Genomic DNA, 22475 nt, shown 5'->3' on the forward strand with positions numbered 1-22475 from the left:
TTATAGCCGGCCCGAATGGCCATCTTCTCATTTCTCTCTTTCACTTTCTCTCTCTAACTAAGAGAGTTTAAAACTCTCTCGCTTCTCTCTAGCTTCCCTCACCGGAGGGAAGCCGGTCACCGGCCAACAGCCTTACGCTGCCGCCAACCTCACCGTCGGCCACCGCATCCGGTGGCTGAAAAATTTTATTTTAGACCAAAATGTAGATCGAATCGTCCTAATGACGGTTCCGGTGTCTTTTGTCCTTAAATGGCCCCCGATCGGAGCAAATTTAGGAAAATACCTTCAGTTTTTGAAGGTTTTTTGACACGTGGGGCGTATGAACTCCGGTAATGGCGTGGCTTCCTCGGTAAGTATCTCCGTTTTTCCTGGTTATTTTGGTGTTTTAGTGGTTGTTGGGTTACTTGTTTTCCTTTGTTGTTCTCTGTGGCTTGCTTCCTCTCTCTTGCTCTCTGTCTTTTCTTATTTGCAGGTGAGCTGAGGCTTTATAGCCACTCCGGTACTGGCCTCGGACCGGTTAATATGGTGGCAGTTTGGTGAGTCACCAAACTTTAGTGGTGACTCACAGTGACTTTGAACGTGGACGGTTGGGCTTGAGTATTCTGGAAACTCTCGGTTGGCGTCGTGGCAGCATGTAGACTGGCGTGGAACGGCGTAGATCAGCGGCAATAGCGTCGGCGGCCGCGTGTCTTTAGGGTATCATACCCTAGGGTTTGTATCTGGAGCATATGGGACTGTATCCAACGGCTGTTGTTGTTGGCGGCTAGGGCAGAGATGATATAAACCCTAACTATTTAGGGTTAATGTTTGGGCCACCAAATCTGGGCCTCTGTATTTGGGTTGGGTCTGTAATATTAAATAAAATTATTTAATAATAATATTATTATAATAATAAAAATAAAAATTATAATAATAATAATAATAATAATAATAATAATAATAAAATATAAATAATATTTAAATGAAAAAAAATGAGTATCTTCATATATATTTTATAAATTTTAATTTTAAAATAATTCTATTCAAAGTTAAAAAAAATTACCTTCTAAAAAATCAATAAGAAACATTTTAATAGAACATGGGATTGAATCAAGGACCTATTATTAATCAAAATCAGAGATGAAAATAGAACAGGACTAGAAGGTTTATGACCCTGCAAAATTTGGAAAATTTATTAATAAATTTTACATTTTTAAATAAATTTTACATTTTTGACTCAAACTCATCATAAAGATAAATAATATATATGTGAAATTAAAAAAAAATTAATATTGACTTATCCTACCAACTAGTTTTTTTATTATTTTAATATTATTTCTTAAACCACAGTACTTTTAGTTTACTTCTTACTTTTATAGGATTTTTCAAATAAAAATATAAAAAAACAATATTTGAAGGGATATCAAATTTTCATGTTTCTACTATTTTTTTAACTGATGAAAAAAAATGAATAACTGCCTCATTTCTTCCAAATTCATATTAATTTGTTTAATCTCTTAAGAGTTTTTTTATTAAATAAACGCACTATATACTTTCATTTTCTTTTAAAAAATTAATTAGTCTCCTAAAATGACATCCATTATCGCTGCACCACATGCTTAATCGACCAAAATGTAATATTTTAAACTATATATAGGTATGGACCAAGAGAAATTAGTGACAGATTCAGAAATATTTTTTAAGGTGTATATATTAATCACATAAAAATTTTACACATGATGGACACAATTAAAATTTCAGGGTGTGCACAACTATTAAAATGTGTTATTATCTTAAGAAAATAATTTTTGGATGGGCATGTGCCCACCCTAAATCTTTAATGGATCCGTCACTCGATGTAGTCGTCCCACCGAAAATTTAAAATTGTCATATATTTTAGATTTTTTTATGTATTTTCTATTGAAAATTATTTTTTCCTTTAAAATTTTATAAGTTTTATCACTTTTTAAAATTTCAGTAGTTTATCTCCTAACATAAAATTCTGCATCGCTATATATAAATATACATTATTTTATAATTTTAATAATCATTTCCAAACTAAACAGGAGATAAACAAGTAATTTTTCAGCCATTAAGACATCTAAGCATTATACTATGTATAGCTTTATAGGTGACATCCAGCATGCAATCCAGTATTTGCAGTCCCTAAACTATGATCACATATGACTGGTACATATATAATAAACATTATTCTAGAGAACGTACCGTGTGAAAATGAGATAGCTTATGTGCAAGCCCACCTGAATCTTTTCTTTTATTCCCTCCGATTGAAAATAATTGAACCCTAATTGTACCAGTTTGTCTGCCATTTGAAAAGCACAGGATGACATTTAATGAATATGGTATTTACTTGATTGCAAATTAATATCTGAAGCACCTCATTCACCAACAAAGATGCAACATGGAACAGTTTATTGGTCATTTCATGGAATCAGCACATTAGAAAAGGGTCAAGACCACTAACATACCTTAGTGGGATCTGAATCACACGTCACAGATTTTGTCATTTCATATTCCTCTGAATTTTTTTTTTGTCATTTTTATGTTTTCTTAATTAGTTTTAGGTTAAATGTTTAATAAGGTATTAAGATAAAAAGCAGAAGAAATTCTGGGATTCTCTCAAATTTCATTCAGTGTAGAGTCCTTAACAGCATTAGCTTACAACATTATTTACTTTGTACTAGAAAACAAAAAGCAAATAAAATAAAAACCTCGATTTAACTTTGGTATCTAAAGTTCCTCTTACAAATGATAGAAATAAAGACCAAAAAGTATTATTTAAAAAAAAAACATAACATCCCATAAATTTGTAAATTATAAACTAAACTTGAACTATTTGTGGTCATTGTTGGGTTTAATGGGGGATTCAGGCATTTCCACGGTTAAGACAACACTTGAGAGCTTATTATTAGCTTCATTCTTCTGCACTTGGTTGGCTTCAATATCTCCAATTGCTTGGATAACTTTGATTGGTTCAGCTTCTATCTCCATTCCACTCTCTTCGTTTTCTCTGTGTTTTCCCCATAGGACAGAATAAAGCCCCATCACTATCAAAACGGAACCAACCACCCTGTAATTAATCAATTAAATTCAAATTAATTCAAGCCATGATTCTTTTAATATATTAAAAAATTGAAACATTCCATTGTAATATACTTTTATATGGGGTGTTCATGTTGGAAAATAATGTAACAGTTGAGGTAGGAAGAGGGATCATTACCCTCCAAGAAAAATATTCTCAGTCAAGATGAAAGATCCCATGATTGCAACAATGATCATCATTAGAGGGCTGAAAGCAGTGGCAAAAACTGGACCCCTTTTCTTTATCACCATCCCTTGTACATAGTATGATATGCTTGATGTCACAATTCCCTATAAAAAGAACATCAAAATTCAAGATAAACTCATTTTTACTTCATTTTCTGTAAAGTGAAAAAAAATGGCCTACAGATAGAAGAGAAATGTTAGATTATTACAGCATAGGCAGCCGCAAGAAGGTTCATGTCCCAACCAATTTGCCAAGCTGAAGCCTTATGCTCCATCAAAAATGTAACAGCAATGGCTTGTAGTGTCCCCACAAAGCACACTAATGATGTTAACGAAAGCTGATGATTCTTGTATGTCTTCAGTGCTTTTGCCTGCACCGAAAATAATAATAAATCAAATCATGAAGGTCAATTACAGTGAAAATAACGATGGTTTAAATCAGGGTTATTCGTGTTTTCAAGTACCTGTAAGACAAAGAGGGAGGCCCAAGCAAAGGTGGCTAAGATAAGGAGAATGGAGCCTTTGACCCAATCTTTGTCAGTATTCCCTGTTGTGTTATTGGCGTAAGATTGTTGAGGATGAATGTTCTTACTCCAAAACAATTCAACAATGGGTCCTTTATACAATGTCATCAACATTGCCCCTGCCACTGTCACCATTGTTCCCACTATCTTGGCTTGACATCTCACTTTCTTAACATCAATCTTCTCCATCCTAAACCAAAAATCCGATTCGAAACAAATATATCTTTGTACATAAGTATCATGACACGAATACGATTAGATATTTATAAATTTTACATATATTCTCTCATTGTTATACCTGCACATGACAGCCATGACAAATGTCATTGCAGGCAACATATTGCTCATGGCACATGAAAAAGTTGGAGAAGTGTATTTCAACCCAGCATAGTAGAAATTCTGATCAATCACCGGCCTGTAATGTATATGATTAGAATTAAGATTCTCCATATCAAAGTTTATGCAACAAAAAGCAAAGGGTTTAAAAGAAAAACTAACCCCAGAAGAGCCAAGATGAATATTTGCATGAAAACTGACAAGGTTATCTTTGGTTGCCCCCTCCTGAAACGCATCAAAATTCAATCAAATCCATCTAAGTTCCCATATATATATATATATATATGAAGGTATATATGTGTATTGAAACGATTTTGGAACCTTTCGAAGATGAAAGCAAAGGGAGCAATGACAGCAGTGGCAAAAGCGTGGCGGTAGACAACGAGAACATAGTGGCTCATGCCTCTGTTGAGTGAAACTTTGGTGATGATGTTCATGCCGGCATACCCAAACTGCAATGAAATCATTGCAAAATAAGGTTTGGAACTCTCAAGGAAGTTGCCACAACATCTCAACTTCTCCATTTTTCTTTTTCTTATGAAAGAAATTTGAGTTTCGAGGAAGAAGAAACAACTGAGGAGGTGTTTATGTGTTTCTCCCTAAAGGGGAAGGTTGGGGGTTGCCCATATTTATAGTGGTTTGGAGTTGGAAGCAAGCAATCTGTTTGGCATTTGTGGTGGGTGTATCAAATATACCGCATCTTACTTTATTATATGTGTGTGGAGAATTTTATTGGATAATGGCAATCCAAAAATATTAATTATACGTAATATTTTATTTATGTTAATTTTAAAAGGTTAAATTCATGTATTTAAAGATTATTATTTTCAATTCTAATTTTTTACGGTAGTTATCCAACTTTTCTCTGAAGCAATTATTCTTCCTTGGCCGTCGGTTACCCAACGTTCTATCTTTGCAGCGGTGGTGGTCATACACGGCCATCTTTTTGTCTTCTTATTCCTCTTTGCCGTTAATTCTTTCTACTTTTTATTAGTTTTTCAATTTTAGTTTAATATAGTTTAATAATAATATTTTCTCTTCATTTTTTTTCTGGTAAAGAATATCATGACTACCGATGTTTGTAGACTTCTGGTGTAGATTTTTTTACTAATCTTCTTCTCAGTCTGTAATTCTAGTAGTTGGTTGTTTTTTCGATGTCTAATTTCTATCTTCGTTTGTACAAGACAAACCGTCAGTTATCGCATATATATGTCAGATGAAATTGTCGTTAAGGGAAGATCGCTTTTTTCATTGGCCGGTTTGGCTCTTCTTCAAGTTTTTTTCTTCTTCCATATTTGATGTTTGGAACTGTTATTGTGATCTATTTATGTTTATTGCTTCACTTGTTTATGTATTTAATTTATTTATTAGGCTATCACTAGATGATAATTATTATATTTTGCTTAAGATAATTCTAACTGTATTTATTAAATCCGTAATTAATAAGATATTATTGATGTAACTTTTAATAAATGATTACTTAAAAAAAAAGATTATTATTTTCTAATTTATTCCTATATTTGACGCGCGATAAGGGAGGATTTTATGCGGTGACATAAAACCGTGAGTTCACTCAATGATTATCCACTTGGAAATTAATACTATCTTTATTACTATTACGATTCAACTATTAAAAGGGAATAGAGAGAGTGGAAAACACGTGGCAAATAGTGGTGGGGTAGCTGAGTCACTTTCTACATGATGAGTGTTAGTGATGTAAGCCTCGACATTAATTTTGCTATTCTCGCATCACACTTTTTAGAGGCTTAAATATAAAAATGTGTGCAACGTACGTATTTGTTTTTAGTTTGATGTTTAACGTTTTTTTGTTTTAGTTTAATTTTTAATGTTTTATTTCGTAATTTAGTTTGGGTCAATCGTGATAGACTGTTAATTTTGACCGTTAAGTGACACGTGTCACAATTTGATAATTTTAAAAATTTTATTTAAAATTAAAATTACATATATATTTTAAAAAAGAAAGCACAAATTTTGAAATAAACTCAAAACTTTAAAAAATTCATTGCAACCCTTAAACTCATGCTGGTTGTTGTCTTTTGCCGTCGACGAAGCTTCACCCGACCTCCCATCCCCTCGACGACCAAAACCCTCATAAAATCGTGAATGATTGACAATCGATCAGCCGTTGGAATCGCGTGAGATAGTGATTTTCATCCTAAGATTCGTGGAATATAAACCATTGATATGTCATCGATCGATCGTCGATTGGTCACGAATTCATAGGGGTTTTGGTCGTTGAGGGGAGGGGAGGTCGGGTGGAGTTCGTCGACGACAAAAGGCGATGGCCGACGTGGGTTTACTGGTTAAAATGAAGATTTTCAAAGTTTTGGGTTTATTTCAAAATTTGTTTTTTCTTTTTTAAATATATATAATTTTAATTTTTTAATTTTAAATAAAATTTTTAAAATTATCAGGTTGTAACACATGTCACTTAACGGCCGAAATTAACGGTCTGTCATGGCCTGACCTAAACTAAGTTACGGAATGAAACATTATGCACCAAACTGTAATGAAAAAAATTAGGAACCAAACTAGAACCAAAGGCATAAGTTTGGCATCTTTTTTATATTTAAGCCCCTTATATATATACAAAACCTTTTATAATAAATAAAATAAAGGATTTTAAATATACAAAGTCAAATTTCGATTTTTTAAATATATTGAATTTTAATTTTGTAAAATAAGTTTTATTAATTATTTTTATTATCTAAAATGATTAAAAGATAGTACATGTTCAGATATTTTTCTAGTCTATTGATAATATACACCTTGTAAACGTAATTATTTAAACTCGAAATCTCTAAAGAGAATAATATTCTTCTTCACCTAATTATTATTTTAAGAATACTTTAAAAGTTTTATAATTAATTTTTTTAATGAGAATATGTGTATAATGGTTAATTTATTATTATACAAATATTATTTTAGTGGGTTTAAAGATTTGTATCATCTTTTCCAAATTTATTGTTTTAACTTGCCTGGGCAGAAATTGTTTCCCAAAATTTCAATGTCATATATATTTTAAGTTGTATTTTCTTTGTAGCATCTAAAATTTTGCTCTCAATTAGTATATATTGATTGACTAGTGTTAAGAGAATTAGGTATATGTTGTATGAAGTTGACAATAGAATCTCATTGTAGACACCCATTTTTCCCGAGTTTTTATTATTTTTATTATTAATAATAATATTATTATTATCATTATTATTATTTTTAATTTTGTATTTTTGTTTTTGTTGCAGGCCTTTACAACAAACCCAAACAGAGGCCCAACAACAAACCCAATTGGCCCAATCCTTTTACAACTAGGTCTAGTTACAAGAGGGCCCAATTGGCCCAAACCCTAACTAATTAGGGTTTGTTTAAACCCTAACTTTCTAGCCCCAACTTGTTATCGCTGTCGTCGATAAGCACTCCCGTCGCGCCGCCATCATCGTTTCGGCCACCCGAAAACTGTCGTTTCAACCACCAAGGTCATCATCCCTGCAAACAATGAAGTAGAGAAGAGAATCAACAAAAAAACCCATTAAAATTTATTGAAAAATCCCGAAAAATCAGGATATTAAAATATTTGGGTTGGATCCATCATCATTTCTCTGTCAAGCTTCACCAAACACGCAAAAAGGGGGAAATCATTTCCCTATGGTTCTAGACTGACCAAAATACGCAAAGATATCATATAAGCAAGTTTCGAACCAGGTCTAAGGGAGGGAGGGGGTTTTAAGGTTTTGAAAAGAGAGAAAATCAGAAAGGAAAAACAGAAGAAAAATGAGAGGACCATTCAAACCAAAATTGAAAAAAAAACAAAAGGGGGTTTATTCTTAAAAAAAAAGAGAAAAAATAAAGAAAAATCGAAAAGGAAAAATAGAGGAAAAGCTTTCGAAAAAAACACAACAAGAAGAAAAAAAAGGAAAAAAATGAAAAAGTTTACCCCTATGTTCCGGTCCCCTTTCACCTCGCCAGAGATAGAAAAGCTATCAGAGCACCAAATGTAGCCTTTTTGCTCTTTTGAGTTTTGTGTTCGGGGAGTGAGATGAGTCAAAATGAGGTTATAGAGGGCTATTTTGGTTCGGGGTTGAAAGAGTAATAGAGAAGGTTGTCGACCCCATATCGGGGCAACCAGAGAAGGAGGCTGGAGGGAAAACCTTCTCCTCTCTCGATTGAGAAGAGGAAAGAAAAGAGAGTTTTGGGGGGAGCGGCTGTAAAGAAATGAAGGGGGTTAGGGCTAAAAAAATTATAAAGCGGTATTTATACTCCCCAAAATGACAACGTTTAGGGAGTTAGGGTTGTACCTATTTCGCATGTAGGTAATTTGCTCGAGTGGGGGCTCTGGTTTAGTCCCTGATTAAAACTTTCCTAAGTTTATGATTTTGCCTCATCTTTTTACGTGTGTTACAGTTTGGTCACCCTAAGCTATTTGTTTTTTATTATTTCAATTTCCAGCATGTAATGTTGAATATTTCCATTTTGGTCCTAAATATATGAGCTTATTACACAATCAATGCTTGTAATATGTTGTTCTTACACTATATGTTATGCTATTTCTTTAATTTTCTGTTGTGGTCTTAAAATTTCCTGCTTTATTATTTAGTCTTGTATTTTTATAATATGAATAATATGTGTTTTAAATATTATACATGTATAAAATATATTGGTAGTGTAGAATAAAATATTTGTGTAATTTGTTGCGTAAGTTTAGGATTGTTTGTTTTAATTAATTTGTATGATACCGTCATAAGCTTTTAGTGACTCGAATCAAAATAATTTGACTAAGGGTAAAATTCGTTCATTATCATATTTTCTTAAAGTGACTGTCTTAACGTATAAGAAAGTTACTTTCGATAGTTTTAAAATGAAAGTCTATCCCATTAAGTGACACGAATTAAATTTAATCCATTTTAAAATTTGGGGATTAAGTAAAAGATCATGTTCTTTTAATTAAGTTCACAGATAAAAGACTGTTAGATCAAATCTAAGGTCTTTTAATTGTACTTGCTTGATGTATGCTTTTAATTTGTTTTATTTTTTTCATGTATTTTTTAATGGGATTTCAAAATAAGTAACACTCGAATTAATATTTAATTTTAGGAAGAAATAGTAATATCTTTTCGTTTCAATTGGAGTAATAAATGATTGCTTTAAGGCACGAGAGGTCATTTATTCTCGATTAGAAATAATTAGATATTATCATTTTCTCTCAGATTAACGTTTAATTTTAGAAGGGAATAATAATATTTCTTTATTTTGATTGAAGTAAAGAATGATTGTTTTAAGGCATGAGAGATTGTTTTTCTCTATAGAAGATAATTAAATATTTCCTTTTTCCCTCATAAAATTCAAAGACTGTTTTATTGTTATATTAAATTTATTTTTATTTGTGCATTTAAACTTGGAAATAATATTGCATTTGGGGGTGGAATCATAATATTCCTTTATTTCGATTGAGGCAAGAATCGATTGCTTTAAGGCATGAGAGGTCGATTCTTCTCGATAGGAAATAATTAAATATTATTATATTTTTTCATAAAATTCAAATAATATTATTTGTATGAGATCTTAACTTAAATTAGACTCAAATTATTAAATTTCATTGCAAAAACAACTAATTAATTGACTAGGTACCGATTTAGGGCGCTATGAGGGTGTTAGTCATTTCCCACACGTAACCGACTCCCGAACTCAACTTTTTGGTAACGTAGACCGCAAATTTTTTGTTTTAATTCAAATTAATATTTTTATTAAAATGACAAATACTTTTTGGGTGCCCAATCACACTCTAATCAAATTTTGGTGGCGACTCCTCGAATTATGTTTTATTATTAACCGGTCATTAAATTATTCGAGTCGAGATTCTTTTAAAAAATCATTTTTTTTAAAATTAAATGTGTTTTTTCTAAGAGAAAAAACGTTTCGACACTCATCTCATATCATATAAATATATAATCTTATATATTTCTAATTATTTATACATGGATATATTTTCAAAATTAATTTAGAAAATTTAAAAATATATGTTTAGCTTAGTATATACAGGTTGGAATAATCCTTTTTTGCAAATTGAATATTTATAGTTGAAACTGAGTCGGCATGAGTGAATGGGCCACTCCTACAGTCCCATATCTTGTCTTTTGGGTCCTTTTTATATATTTGTTTTGTTAATTTCTTGTCTCAACTATTCACTCCATCCTCTTTCAGGCCTTCGTCCGGAGCTTGCTACTACTACTACTACTATTGTTGTTGTTGACCAAAAAGATTTGCTTTACTATTAAGTCCCCAACTGATGTCGATTATACTTTGTCTATATGTTATTTTCACCTTGGATGGAATTGATTAAAAACTCTAAAGCATGGATCCATTTCTTTCTTGTTTTAATTTCATTAAATTTCTTATCTTGACTCATAAAATAACTATGTCTATGCCTCAATCATGTCGTGCATTTTTCAATCCCTTTTCGGTCAAAGCAAACCATGTCAAGAAATAAAGAAAGCACAAAGCATAAAGTGACATACATATATTCAACTTACTCGCTCCCAAGTGGATTGGTAATATGTCGTCGCTACCCGACCTAACTCGGCTCATGGTGTGTGAATCGACTTGCATCGTAAAAAAATTGTTGATTTGAGCCGCACTAGTCACGTGAAATTTTGTTAAATTATAATGCGATAGTACGTGCATATGAAGATTAAAACATTAGTTGGTTTGCTATGAATTCTCACATGATATTTGGTTATTTCTGATTTGAGATATCTTTTTATGAAATGGTGGGTTGTTAGTTATTTTTTGGACGCATCTTGAAGCAGCCCAATTGAACAATGAGAAGTTAGATCAATGAGGACAACACAGAAAAAGAAAAAGAAAAAACACTAAATACAAATGCAATGCGAGAATTTAAAATTATTATGAATTCTAATTGAGGTTTATTTCCTATGTTTTTATTTAGTCTTCGAATTTAGATCAATTCTTTTCCACCATTTTTTTTTGTTTTATAATTATTTAACCTAAAAGCAGGATTGCCAGGATTGTAGGCAGGCTTTAGTTAATTGCCAAACATCACTAAATTGTTTGTTGGCATGCAAAGATCCAAATTCACTAAAGCCTCTTTGATTCCCACCCATCACGAGTATCATTTATCTTTGAGGTGACATCTCTTTTCTAAACAAAGCATTGCATGCTTGACCGAAAGGCCTACGATTATTCAATCAAAAAAGCTGTTTTGGTCAAAGATCCATTTTTTTTCACTTCCTTAAAACCAATCATCCATTTTCCCCTTATACATTTCTTTTTATCTTGTTTTGGCTTATTGTGTTAAGCAAACATATATTCACTTGCCGGTTGTTTTGCTTTTTACCGGCCACACGATTCAAAACACACATTTTAAAAATCTTTGATGATTATATTTCTTTTGGTGTATATAGAAATTTAAACGGGAAGAATCGACTTACTTTAATAGTTACAAGAATCGTTGTTGTTCCTAAAGGTCATGGGTTCGAGCATCAACGACTGTCATTAAACGCTCATCGTCAAATGATTGAGAGTATTTAGAACAGATACTACTTTGTAATCACCTTATCTTAATAAAAAAAATTAACTATTTTGCTTTGTTGATAACTAATTTTTATAGATAAGGTAATGTACGTCTAGGACTGAAAATTTCATTGTTACTCGATTAATATTTCATATCGAACCCTAAAAAGTAATTATTAATATTTAATATATATATATAAACTACACAAACTATAACGTTATGTGCAATATGATACATGAATTATCATTTTCATTCAATTATATAATGAAAATTCAATTCAATTTTTACAGATTTTATAATACTATTATCAATGTGGTATCGCTTTATATTTATTTAGTGTATACACAAGCATATATGTTTATTTAAATAAAAAATAATTAGATTTATTTGTTTCATCTTTAATGTGTACAACTTAATTAAAATCAAATTCTCATACAATTGGATGAAATTATAATTTTATTTATATAATTATATCAAATTAGAGTTTGCCTATTATAAAACAAGTATTAAATTAAAGTTGGTGCATAACTATTGTCGAAACGATTTTTTCTTAAAAAAATAAAATTTAATTTTTAAAAGATCTCGTCTCGAATAATTTAGTGACTAGTTAATGATAAACGTGGTTCGAGGAGTCGCCACCAATCTTTGATTAGGATGTGATTAGGCACCCAAAAAACATATTTGTCATTTTAATAAAAGTATTAATTTTAATAAAAATATTAATTTTAATTAAAACGATAAATTTACGGTATGTGTTACCAAAATTTGAGTTTGGGAGTCAGTTATGCGTGAGGAAGGATTAGCACCCCCACAGCGCCCTAAATCGGTACATAGTCGATTAATTAGTTGTCTTTGGAATGAAATTTACGAATTCAAGTTTAATTTAATTTAAGATCCCTTCAAATAAAATTCTTTGAATTTTAGGAAGAAACAAAATAATATTTAATTATTTCCTATTGAGAAGAATCAACTTCTCATACCTTAAAGCAGTCGATTCTTACTCCAATCAAAATAAGAAAATATTATAATTACATCCTAAAGTTAATTAGTAATTCAAAATTTAAGCGCACAAATAAAAATAAATTTAAGATAACAATAAAACGCTCTTCGAATTTTAGGAGGGAAAAAGGAAATATTTAATTAATTCTATCGAGAAGAAACGACATCTCATGCCTTAAAGCAATCATTTCTTACTTCAATCAAAATAAAGAAATATTACTATTTCCTTCTAAAATATGACATTAATTCGAGAGAAAACGATAATATCTAATTATTTCCAATCAAGAATAAATGATCTATCATGCCTTAAAGCAATCATTTATTACTCTAATCGAAATGAAGAGATATTACTATTTCATTCAAAAATTAAATATTAATCTGAGTGTTATTTATTTTGAAATCCCATTGAAAATACATACAAAAATAAAACAAATTAAAAGCATACATCAAAAAAGTACAATTAATTATTTATTTTACCAACCTTTAATGAGAATAAGGATATTCAATTATTTAAAATAGATCGAGACGAGACCTTAGATTCGATCTAACTGTCTTTTCTCGGTGAATTTAATTAAAAGAACATGATCTTTTTCTCAATTCCCAAAATTTTAAAATGGATTCAATTTAATTCGTGTCACTTAATGGGATAGACTTTCATTTTAAAATTATCGAAAGTAACTTTCTTATACGTTAAGACAGTCACTTTATGACAATCTTAAAATGAACAAATATTACCCTTAGTCAAATTATTTTGATTTGATTCAAGAAATGCTTATGAGGGTATCATGCAAATTAATTTAAAATAGAGAACAAAACTAATTAGTGACTAAAATAAAATAACATGAAAGCAACATGCAAAAATTAAAATAAAACAAAATGCAAATAGGACTAGAATGTAAACAAATAAACCATCATGTCAAAAATTAAAATAAAATAAAGTGCAAAAGTGACCAAAATAAACAATTTTAACATTAAGTGCCAAAATTGTAATGAATAAAAATAAATAAGATATAAGGACCAAATTAAAATAAAATAAAATTTCATGGTTAAATTAAATAAAAAATATCGAAGACCAAAATATGAAACATGTTGAAACTACAAGGGTTGTTTAATGATTATTCTTTTTTACAAGCCTAAAACATGTTTTTAAAGAAAAAGGTGTAAATTACTAAATCAGTCCAAGAATATTAAAATAAAATTAAATAATCATTACACGTGACCAAAATGCAAAAAATGCCTAAATAAGGGGGACTAAACAACAAATATTCCAAAAAATACACAACATGCATGAAAACGAGTAAATAACAACTTTGGTCCCTATATGTGACCAACATGCAAAAACACGCTAAACTATGAGGGACTAAACAACAAATATCCCAAAATATATATAACATGCATGAAAATGGGTAAATAACAACTTTGGTCCCCACAGGTGACCGACATGCAAAAACACGGCTAACTAGGGGGACCTATGCGTGATTTTACCCTAAACTATGGCTATAAAAGTCAAAATTTTTTGTTTCATTTCATTTCCACCATAAGACTAGAAAAGAAACTTCTTTTTCTCCACTTTCTCCTTTCGACCGAAAGATCAGGACCCGAAATCCTTCGCCAACCACCAAGCTTCAAATGACATCGGTGTTGCCTCATATCCCTACCATCGGCCACGACGGTCCGGTGACTTAAATGAGCCTCAAATGACACTAAAACCTTCGATTCTCTTCCCTAAGCCCATATCCAAAGACCAAATAAACCCTTTAAACCTTCCAAAACAAACTTAGACCTTTTGGGTTCCTTATCTCTAAAGACTTTAAGGTGACGATTAGTCACCACTATTGTTCTAACTTTCCCCTCAGACATTTAAAACCACATGCAATACCTCTAAAAGCTAAAGGGGACTCTCGGCTCTTCTTCCTGACACTGACCTCTCCGACGAAGACCCCTACAAACTCAGGTAAACAGATCTAACTCTCTCATCTCTATTTTTTGCATTGAATCGACACACATGCACACAAACAAAAATCGACTATTACGAGAAAAAAATGAGATAAAAAAAACCTCTAAAAATACTATGTATTCTCTATTTTTTTCTCTCGTTTTTGTTTAGAAACCCACATGCACATACACACAAAACACATAAACATAAATGAAAAATCGAAGAAAAAAAAGATACCTTCAAAATGCTAAAAAAAACCCTCTATATTGCTTTTGATAACTTTTGGGGAGTTCTTGAAAAACAAACTCGACCCCGTTACAGTGAAAAACAAGGCTTTTATAACCCCAAACAAACTTACATTTTTATCATCATTTTTTCTTTTGTCTTGCGTATTGATTTGGATGAACTGATGTAGTGGGGAGGTAGGGTTACCTTGCACGATTGGTAATGATAACAATGGAGGTCACGGGTTCGGCCAAGTTACGGGTAAGGGTTAACAGGTAAGAGAAATGATTTTGTTTTTATTGTTTGTTTTGGGTCGGTTTTCTAGTTTGATGGGTACTGACAATGGGTTTGGCATATATTGATAATTCCCAGAGCAATCGACGACAGCGATAATAGTGTCGGTGGTGAGTTGGCAGTGGACAGCAGGAACGGCGATGGCAGCTGGAGATGAAGAAAGTGATAGGGTTTCAAACCCTAAACTTAATAGGCATGGGTCTACTGGTGGGCCTCGATTTGGGTCAGTTGGGCTTGCTGATTAGGTCTCAGGTCATTGGGCCTATTGATTTATAATTTGGGTCCATTTTGGGTTTTTTTGTATTTGGGCCTTGACTCCGGACAAAAACGAGTGTCGACGTTTATATTGTGGAGATCATATTTATTTGTATTTTTAGGGGTGAACAAAACTCGACTCGACTCAAAAAAATAGATTTTTTTTTCAATTTTGAGTTATTCTAGTCAACTTGAATTATAAATTTGGTTTTCGAGTTCGATTTGAGTTGAAATTTTGAATTTTTGAGTTAGTCAAAAAACTAAAAAATTTGACTAAGTATTTTGACAGTTTTACAATTTAGTTCATGATTTCATTATTTCTTCAATTCTTCCTTCATTTAAAGTCAATTGTTTTACCAAATTTGAACCACATGATCCTAAACCATAGTAGAATACACGTGTACTATCAATTCCTCTTTTTAATAACAAATTTTTATATTTTTAAATTATTCCTTTAATTTTTCATAATCTCCTTATTTCTTCAATTCGTCATTTATTTTAAATCTTTTTTTTACCAAATTTGAGAGACATGCTCCTAAACCATATTAGAATACATGTGCACTTTCAACTCCTCTTTTTTATAACAATTTTTTATTTTTCAATTTAGTCCTTCAATTTTCATAATCTCCTTATTCCTTCAATTTGTCATTTATTTTAAGTTCGATTTTTTTTACCAAATTTAAACCACATGCTCATATACCATAATAGAATACCTATGTAACTTCAATTGTTATTTTTTTTACTAAAGATGTACTCTCTCTTTTATTTAGTCCCTTAACTTTGCATTTTACTCAATTTGATGTTTTGACTACAATTGTTTGCAAGTTCTTTCTTCTCATCAATTCCTTGACTCATTTATACTCTCATCAATATTTTACCCTCAAAATACTTTCTTTAAAATATAATGTTATGAATATATTTCATAATTTTATATTGTATTTGATATATTAAATAACATTATAATATGAAAGAATAATATATATATATATATATATATATATATATTATGGTTAGATAAAGTTAAAAATTGGAACAAATCATTGTCATAATACTATAAATAATTATAATAAAATTAGTATAGAAACTCGAATAACTCGACTCGAATTTCTTAAACTCTACTTGATTCGAAATAATTTCAAGTTAAGTTTGAGTTGTAAAATACGACTCGTCAACTCAAAAAAAAATTCTTGACTCGACTCGATCGAATGCTCACCCCTATGTATTTCTACTAATTAGCTATTCCAACTCTAGAATATAGATCAGTTCTATATTTAGATAATTTTTTATTTTATTAAAATTGGATTGAATAGTTGGGATGAAAATTATAAAATAAATAATAATAAAAAAATCTTGGGATATCATATGAGAGCTTGCACTATTTATTGAAATTACAAAAAGGTTTGGAGAGTGAAGATTAGTTTTGATGAAGACGAAGGCACTTTCATCCACCAAACATCTTTAGTTGAAGTGTTTCTTTCTTCCAAGTTTTAAATACTAATTATATCCATTTTTGAATGAGCAGTTAATTTAAAGAAAAAGGTAATTGATGCAACAGCTCATGTAACCCTCATACCGATGCGGGTAACCCGATCCGATCTGGAGTGTCACATTAGGGCCACCGGAGCGACCAACTGTAAAAAATAACGGAAATTTTAAAACTTTTATTTAAAACATGTAACTTATAAAATCATTTATCAGTATGCAGAAATAAAACAGATTTTCAGACTCATATATAAACCAAAATACAATTACATGCCCCCTAATCACAAGTACCATACTCTGCAACCAACGCCGGAGGGATTCCTTTACTGAAGTCGATAACTACACTGGTACGATTCTTTTAACCTGAAAAGGTGAGTAATAGAGTGAGCTTCGGAAAGCTCAGTAATACAGAACTACCAGATGATGCTGATGAACGTGCAAATACAGATAAATATATATTTCCTTATTGTTTACGAGCATTTACAGATTTTTATGCTGAGCAGAGATCCTAATTTAGGTGGTAACGAACAATGAGCTTTCAGTTCAGAGAAATATTTCGGATGACTGAGTTTAAGAGATCAGAATAGGTTATCTAGTGTGTTCCCAAAAACCATGTAACTTTTCAGATCTTTTTAAAACATATATATATATACCCCTATTCCAACACAACATAATGTGTAGGTTCCTTAGAACCATACACCCAACCCACACAACTTGTAAGGCCCTGAGCACAAAGTCGAGGAACCTGCGGAAATACTTCCTTCAAAAATACCCCCCAATTAAAACATTTTTCCTTCAGTAAACGGAGATATCAAAAATCAAAATAGAATCCAGAACAGATATCAGAACAAAATCTAGATCAGAAATCATAACAGAATTCAGGTCATGTATCAGAACATAATTCAAGTCGGAAATCAGATAAAATATTTATATGTTTAGAGAACACACCAGAGTTTACAGATATTATTCAGAGATACTGGACAATCTTATCAGGCAGAAGAAACAAGGATCTTTCATATACTGGTTGAATGCCAGAATTTAGAATCACTATTGGAAGAGTTCAATAATTGACAGAATCATCAGTTATTCCTAATATAATTTACTAGGATCATCTTATTCGGATAATTTTCGGAAGCTCTACGAAATCTGAAGGGTATTCATAATCTTTATAATCTATGACGATTAATCCGATTATCGAATAACTCTAGATGAATAGCTTCCAAAACCAATACTTATCAACTTGTCAATTCATTAACCTTCCAGGTTATTCACTCTTTAATACCAAATATTCTTATCCATGGATCATTTTCTGAGTCATCACTGAACAGATCTTAAGGAGGTGAACAAATATCCTCATGGTCTTTATTTCATTTCCATGTTTCAACTATACCAGGAAATGCTGACGTACTTGATTTGTGGTTCATAATCCATAGGGATGATACATCACATAAGTTCATCCGAGTTTCCAAACTTATTCCAATATCTTACTTAATCCTCAGTCCTTGAGGTTACTTGGTTCATTTAGCAGTCAAGTTCTTTATAGTTACTTTGGGGTTTTTCATAGTAATTCAGACATTTCTGAATTTCAGATACATATTGTACTTCCGTTCAATTCAATTTGGTAGTCGTAGTTGATTTGTCAAATGAATATCTACTTCTTAATATTGAATTCGATCTAGAGTTTAGTTGAGCTAAATACTTCCAAAATTATCATCAAGCCACACTTGAGAATACAAACATGCATTCAAGTGACATCTATGTCATTCAGGTACTGATATAACACTAGCATTGGTTACTCGGCTTAATATGTGATCCATAACTTTTAAGAGTAGTACCTCATCCATGTTTATTTAGATTCCTTAATTAATCCAACACCTCTACTAAGTTTAGGTCATAAAGGTATTTTGGTCATTCTGGTGCTCAGTTTCATTCCATTCTTTTCAGAGCTAGAGGATATCTAATCATTCCTGAGCTTGGTGATATTCCTGAGTTATTTTCATTACAGGGGTATTTTGGTCATTTTATAGATCTAAGGTATTTTAATCTTTTCCCTCCATCTGGTCTTATTATTTAATTCCAATTTATCATCTATTATAGTCCCTTCAAACAATTCTGATAAAAGAGCACCCTCCGATAAATTGTTCTTCAGGTATTTACTCATAACTCGGATATTTTCGGGTCAAGTTCCTTCTCAGATTTTACAAACGAAATATCATGAATTTTTCTATACTAAATTAGGATCTTAACAATCAAATTCGTACTTAATTGAGTTAAGTACAAATCCTCAAAGTACTTTCTCATTCAGGGTCAACTTAGACTATTTTAGCTCTCAAGGGCATTTTCGTAATTTCTTAACGAGATAATTTCGATATTAGCTCTTAACGAAAATAATTATAATTTAAATATCCTATGGTCAATTGCTTTCCCGAACATTCTCTGTTCTTGAAATTATTCCTTAACAAACTTCTAGCATCTTGCTCAAACCCTTATTGGTGTTAAAACCCAGTTATTCAAATTTTCTAAACAAAACTATCATTTCTTATGCACATATGTAATTATATCGGATCAATATGTCTTTTCAGAGTTATTAACCAACTTCCAAGGACAATTCTTGTCATCCTACAACATAAGGGTATTTTTATAATTTTATCCTATTAGAATATCCTCATAATTTCTCATCCAAGTTCCTTTAACATTAACCTTTGATGAAATAAATTATAAGCTACAGATCCAGGTTGATTTCTTTATCACTAAGCATAAAACTTGTAATTTAATTCTAACAATCCTTCAATCTCTTATTTTAGTCATTCGATCCGTATTCAGTTACCGAATTTCTATCGCATTCATAACGAGTGTTTAAATTAATCAACTCCACAAAAGTGACCAACATTATCTTATTCACGCATTTATCAATATCAACATATTCCAATAAGCATAAAGAGGTAGTAAAATATTACCTCGATTTCCGTGCAATACTGATCGACTATTAAATTCTATTTGAACACCCTCGATCTTGAAATCATCTTCTAATATTTTCTCGGATCCATATCAACATAAATTACATCAAAATAGAGCTTAATTATGAAAAACGGATCGAATTGGATGATAAATCAATGAAAAACAGCTTACCGGGTTCGAATTTGGCGAAACGGACTTCGGATTCGGATTCAAGACGTTGAAAGCATAAAATATGACTTTTCAAAAATTTGGAATTTTCGGTCAAAATCAAATTGAACGGAAATTTTGAGGTTTTCGGGTCTTAATTTCGAAAAACGGACTGCGGAATCGGATTCGGGACATCGAAAAATGTCAGGATAGGTATACTCGGTCAAAATCAAAGGTCATTTAATGCCCAGTCAAAGCCACTCAAAGTTCTGGTCAACTGTGGTTAACGTCGGTCAACGGTCAATAGTTGACCATTCTACACAAATATCACCCTAACATAAATTAATTACCAAATTAGCCATATTCTGCAAATATTTACTAAACTAATACCCGAATTTTACACAAATAGCACCCCAAACATAAATTAATTACAACCAGACGATGCCCACTCTCAAGGGTGGCGCGTGGGGCGCGTGAACGGTTCTACGATGTCGGAAAATTCCTGGGAAAATTCCTAAAAATTATTTTAAGCGATTTTGAGGCACTTACAAAGCTCGGTTCACAATTTTGAACAGTAGAGAGTTCAATTTCAAAACGTCAGAAACTTTGACCGCTTCACCTCCTCACGCGCCGCCGTCGACGGAGACAAGGAGGACACTGGTAGACTCGGAACGACACAAGGAACACAATGGTGCGAGAGGTGTCGAAATTGGATGGCCAGATCGTCGTGAATCGAAGAAAAATCAACGCAAATCGAGTTATTACCAATGATACTTCCGACTGAAATTAACGAAGAACGGCGACGATTCACAACGAAAGGTTTGGGGGGTTTTGTTCCTCGGTCGACAACGAACACAATGGTGGTTTCGGTTCTTCGATTGAAGACGAACGACGAGTAGATCGGAGTTGAAAAGAGGGTTGTTGGGGAGGGAAAACTGGGAAATAATATGAAACTAAGCACGGGAAGGGGTTTATAATTCATTCCAAAAGCAAAATGGGTAAACTATGAGTTTAGCTACTGAACTTCCTGCACTTCTTAAAACGGTCTACCAACACTGAAATTTTACAATTTAATCCACCGTTTCTTTCAAAATACCAATTAAATCCACCACTTTATAATTTCTTAATTTTTATCCCCTAATTGGGGTGTTACAGCTCAAGTCTCACATTGTAAATAATAATAATAATAAGAAGAAGAAGAAGAAGAAGAGCACACACACAATTACTTGTTTAAGAATCAATTTACTTTAAAATATAAAAAAATTAGTTTTCTACTGTAACATTAATTATAATTATAATTATAATTATAACTTACACACGCGTGTGTATGTATATATATTAGTTTTCTTGCCATGCAGTAATAAAATTGAAGATTATAATTATTATAAATGAATCGAGTTTGAATAAATAAAGTTGTATTTATGTTTATTTATTTTTGAAGGTCTTCCGTTTGTGTAGATATATATATATATATTCTTTTCATGCAGTAATAAAATTGAAGATTATAATTATGAGGTGTAAATAAATAGAGCTTGAATGAATAAAATTATATTCATGTTTATTTATTTTTGAAGGTGTTCAGTTCGTATTTGTTTAAATTTTTAGTATTGTATTTGTGTTCGTTGTTTTTTAATATGTCTATGTTTATTAGTTTAATGTTCATAAATATATTCACTTGATATTCGTGAACATTTTGTTTAATATATGTTATTTAATATTAACAAATACATATACAAAGTTAAGGCTTTTAAGTTCAGACAATGATTTGTTCCAATTTTTTCAACATTTTATTCGAGTTTCTTTTTATGTTAAAAAACATAAGGAAACTATTGTTCACCAATCAACTATCTTTTTATCCTTTTATTTGCAAATCAAGGAAAAATAGTAAAATTACACCACTGGTTTTTAAGTTTTTTAGGCTTCATTGTTTCAATTTTAGAGTTTAACTTATGTTCAATTAGTCTCTATTTTCACCAATATTAAGAATATATAAAAAAAAGGAGAATTGAGTAAACGAGTCAACAAACGGGTTTGTTAGTGAATATAAACGAACCGAACGCACATATGTTTATGTTCATTCGTTTATTAAATGAACATAAAAGTTTTGTTCATATCCGTTTGTTTAGTTCAATAAATGAACATCATACAAATGACTCACGAATAATTCATTGAACGCTCTATTTATATATACCACTAACTATAATATTTTTTTAAAAACCTAATCATAATAGATTTAAATGATTTATATAAAAAAATAAAATAAATAAACCATGATAATTGAAATATATATATATATATATATATATATATATTATTTATTTATTTTGCCACTGTTTAATGCTTACATGTTAAGATATTTTGATATTTATAATTTTTTATTATTCTAATATGTTAAAAAAGTTTATTATCTCCCTTAAATTTTAATACAAATCCCAAAATCTTTATTTGCGTAGGAGATCCCTAAATTATGATTTTTATTTTAAATTAATTTTAAAATTTTAAAATA

General features: G+C 31.1%; 1 protein-coding gene across 1 annotated transcript; it reads right to left on the reverse strand.

The window, feature by feature from the left end:
* Nucleotides 1-2752: 2752 nt before the first annotated feature.
* LOC120118738 (WAT1-related protein At5g07050-like) lies at nucleotides 2753-21176 on the reverse strand. Its single transcript, XM_039138735.1, has 9 exons — nucleotides 21161-21176; nucleotides 15008-15027; nucleotides 4449-4675; nucleotides 4290-4352; nucleotides 4090-4206; nucleotides 3732-3981; nucleotides 3477-3638; nucleotides 3221-3372; nucleotides 2753-3070 (listed from the first exon to the last, which is right to left on the reverse strand). The coding sequence occupies exons 3-9, from the start codon at nucleotides 4649-4651 to the stop codon at nucleotides 2833-2835; spliced, it is 1185 nt and encodes a 394-aa protein (XP_038994666.1). The 5' UTR covers nucleotides 4652-4675; nucleotides 15008-15027; nucleotides 21161-21176; the 3' UTR covers nucleotides 2753-2832.
* Nucleotides 21177-22475: the final 1299 nt, after the last annotated feature.

The sequence above is a fragment of the Hibiscus syriacus genome, unplaced genomic scaffold, assembly GCF_006381635.1.
Source record: "Hibiscus syriacus cultivar Baekdansim isolate YM2019G1 unplaced genomic scaffold, ASM638163v2 tig00110328_pilon, whole genome shotgun sequence".
NCBI classification, from domain to species: Eukaryota; Viridiplantae; Streptophyta; class Magnoliopsida; order Malvales; family Malvaceae; genus Hibiscus; species Hibiscus syriacus.

Bases quoted from the DNA above. Each gene is read 5' to 3' on its own strand.
- LOC120118738 (XM_039138735.1), bottom strand. From the start codon at position 4,651: ATGGAGAAGTTGAGATGTTGTGGCAACTTCCTTGAGAGTTCCAAACCT. The intron at 3,639-3,731 runs GTACTTGAAAAC...TTTTCGGTGCAG, and splicing joins CCTCCCTCTTTGTCTTACAG to GCAAAAGCACTGAAGACATA. The intron at 3,071-3,220 runs GTAATGATCCCT...GATTAATTACAG, and splicing joins GAGAATATTTTTCTTGGAGG to GGTGGTTGGTTCCGTTTTGA.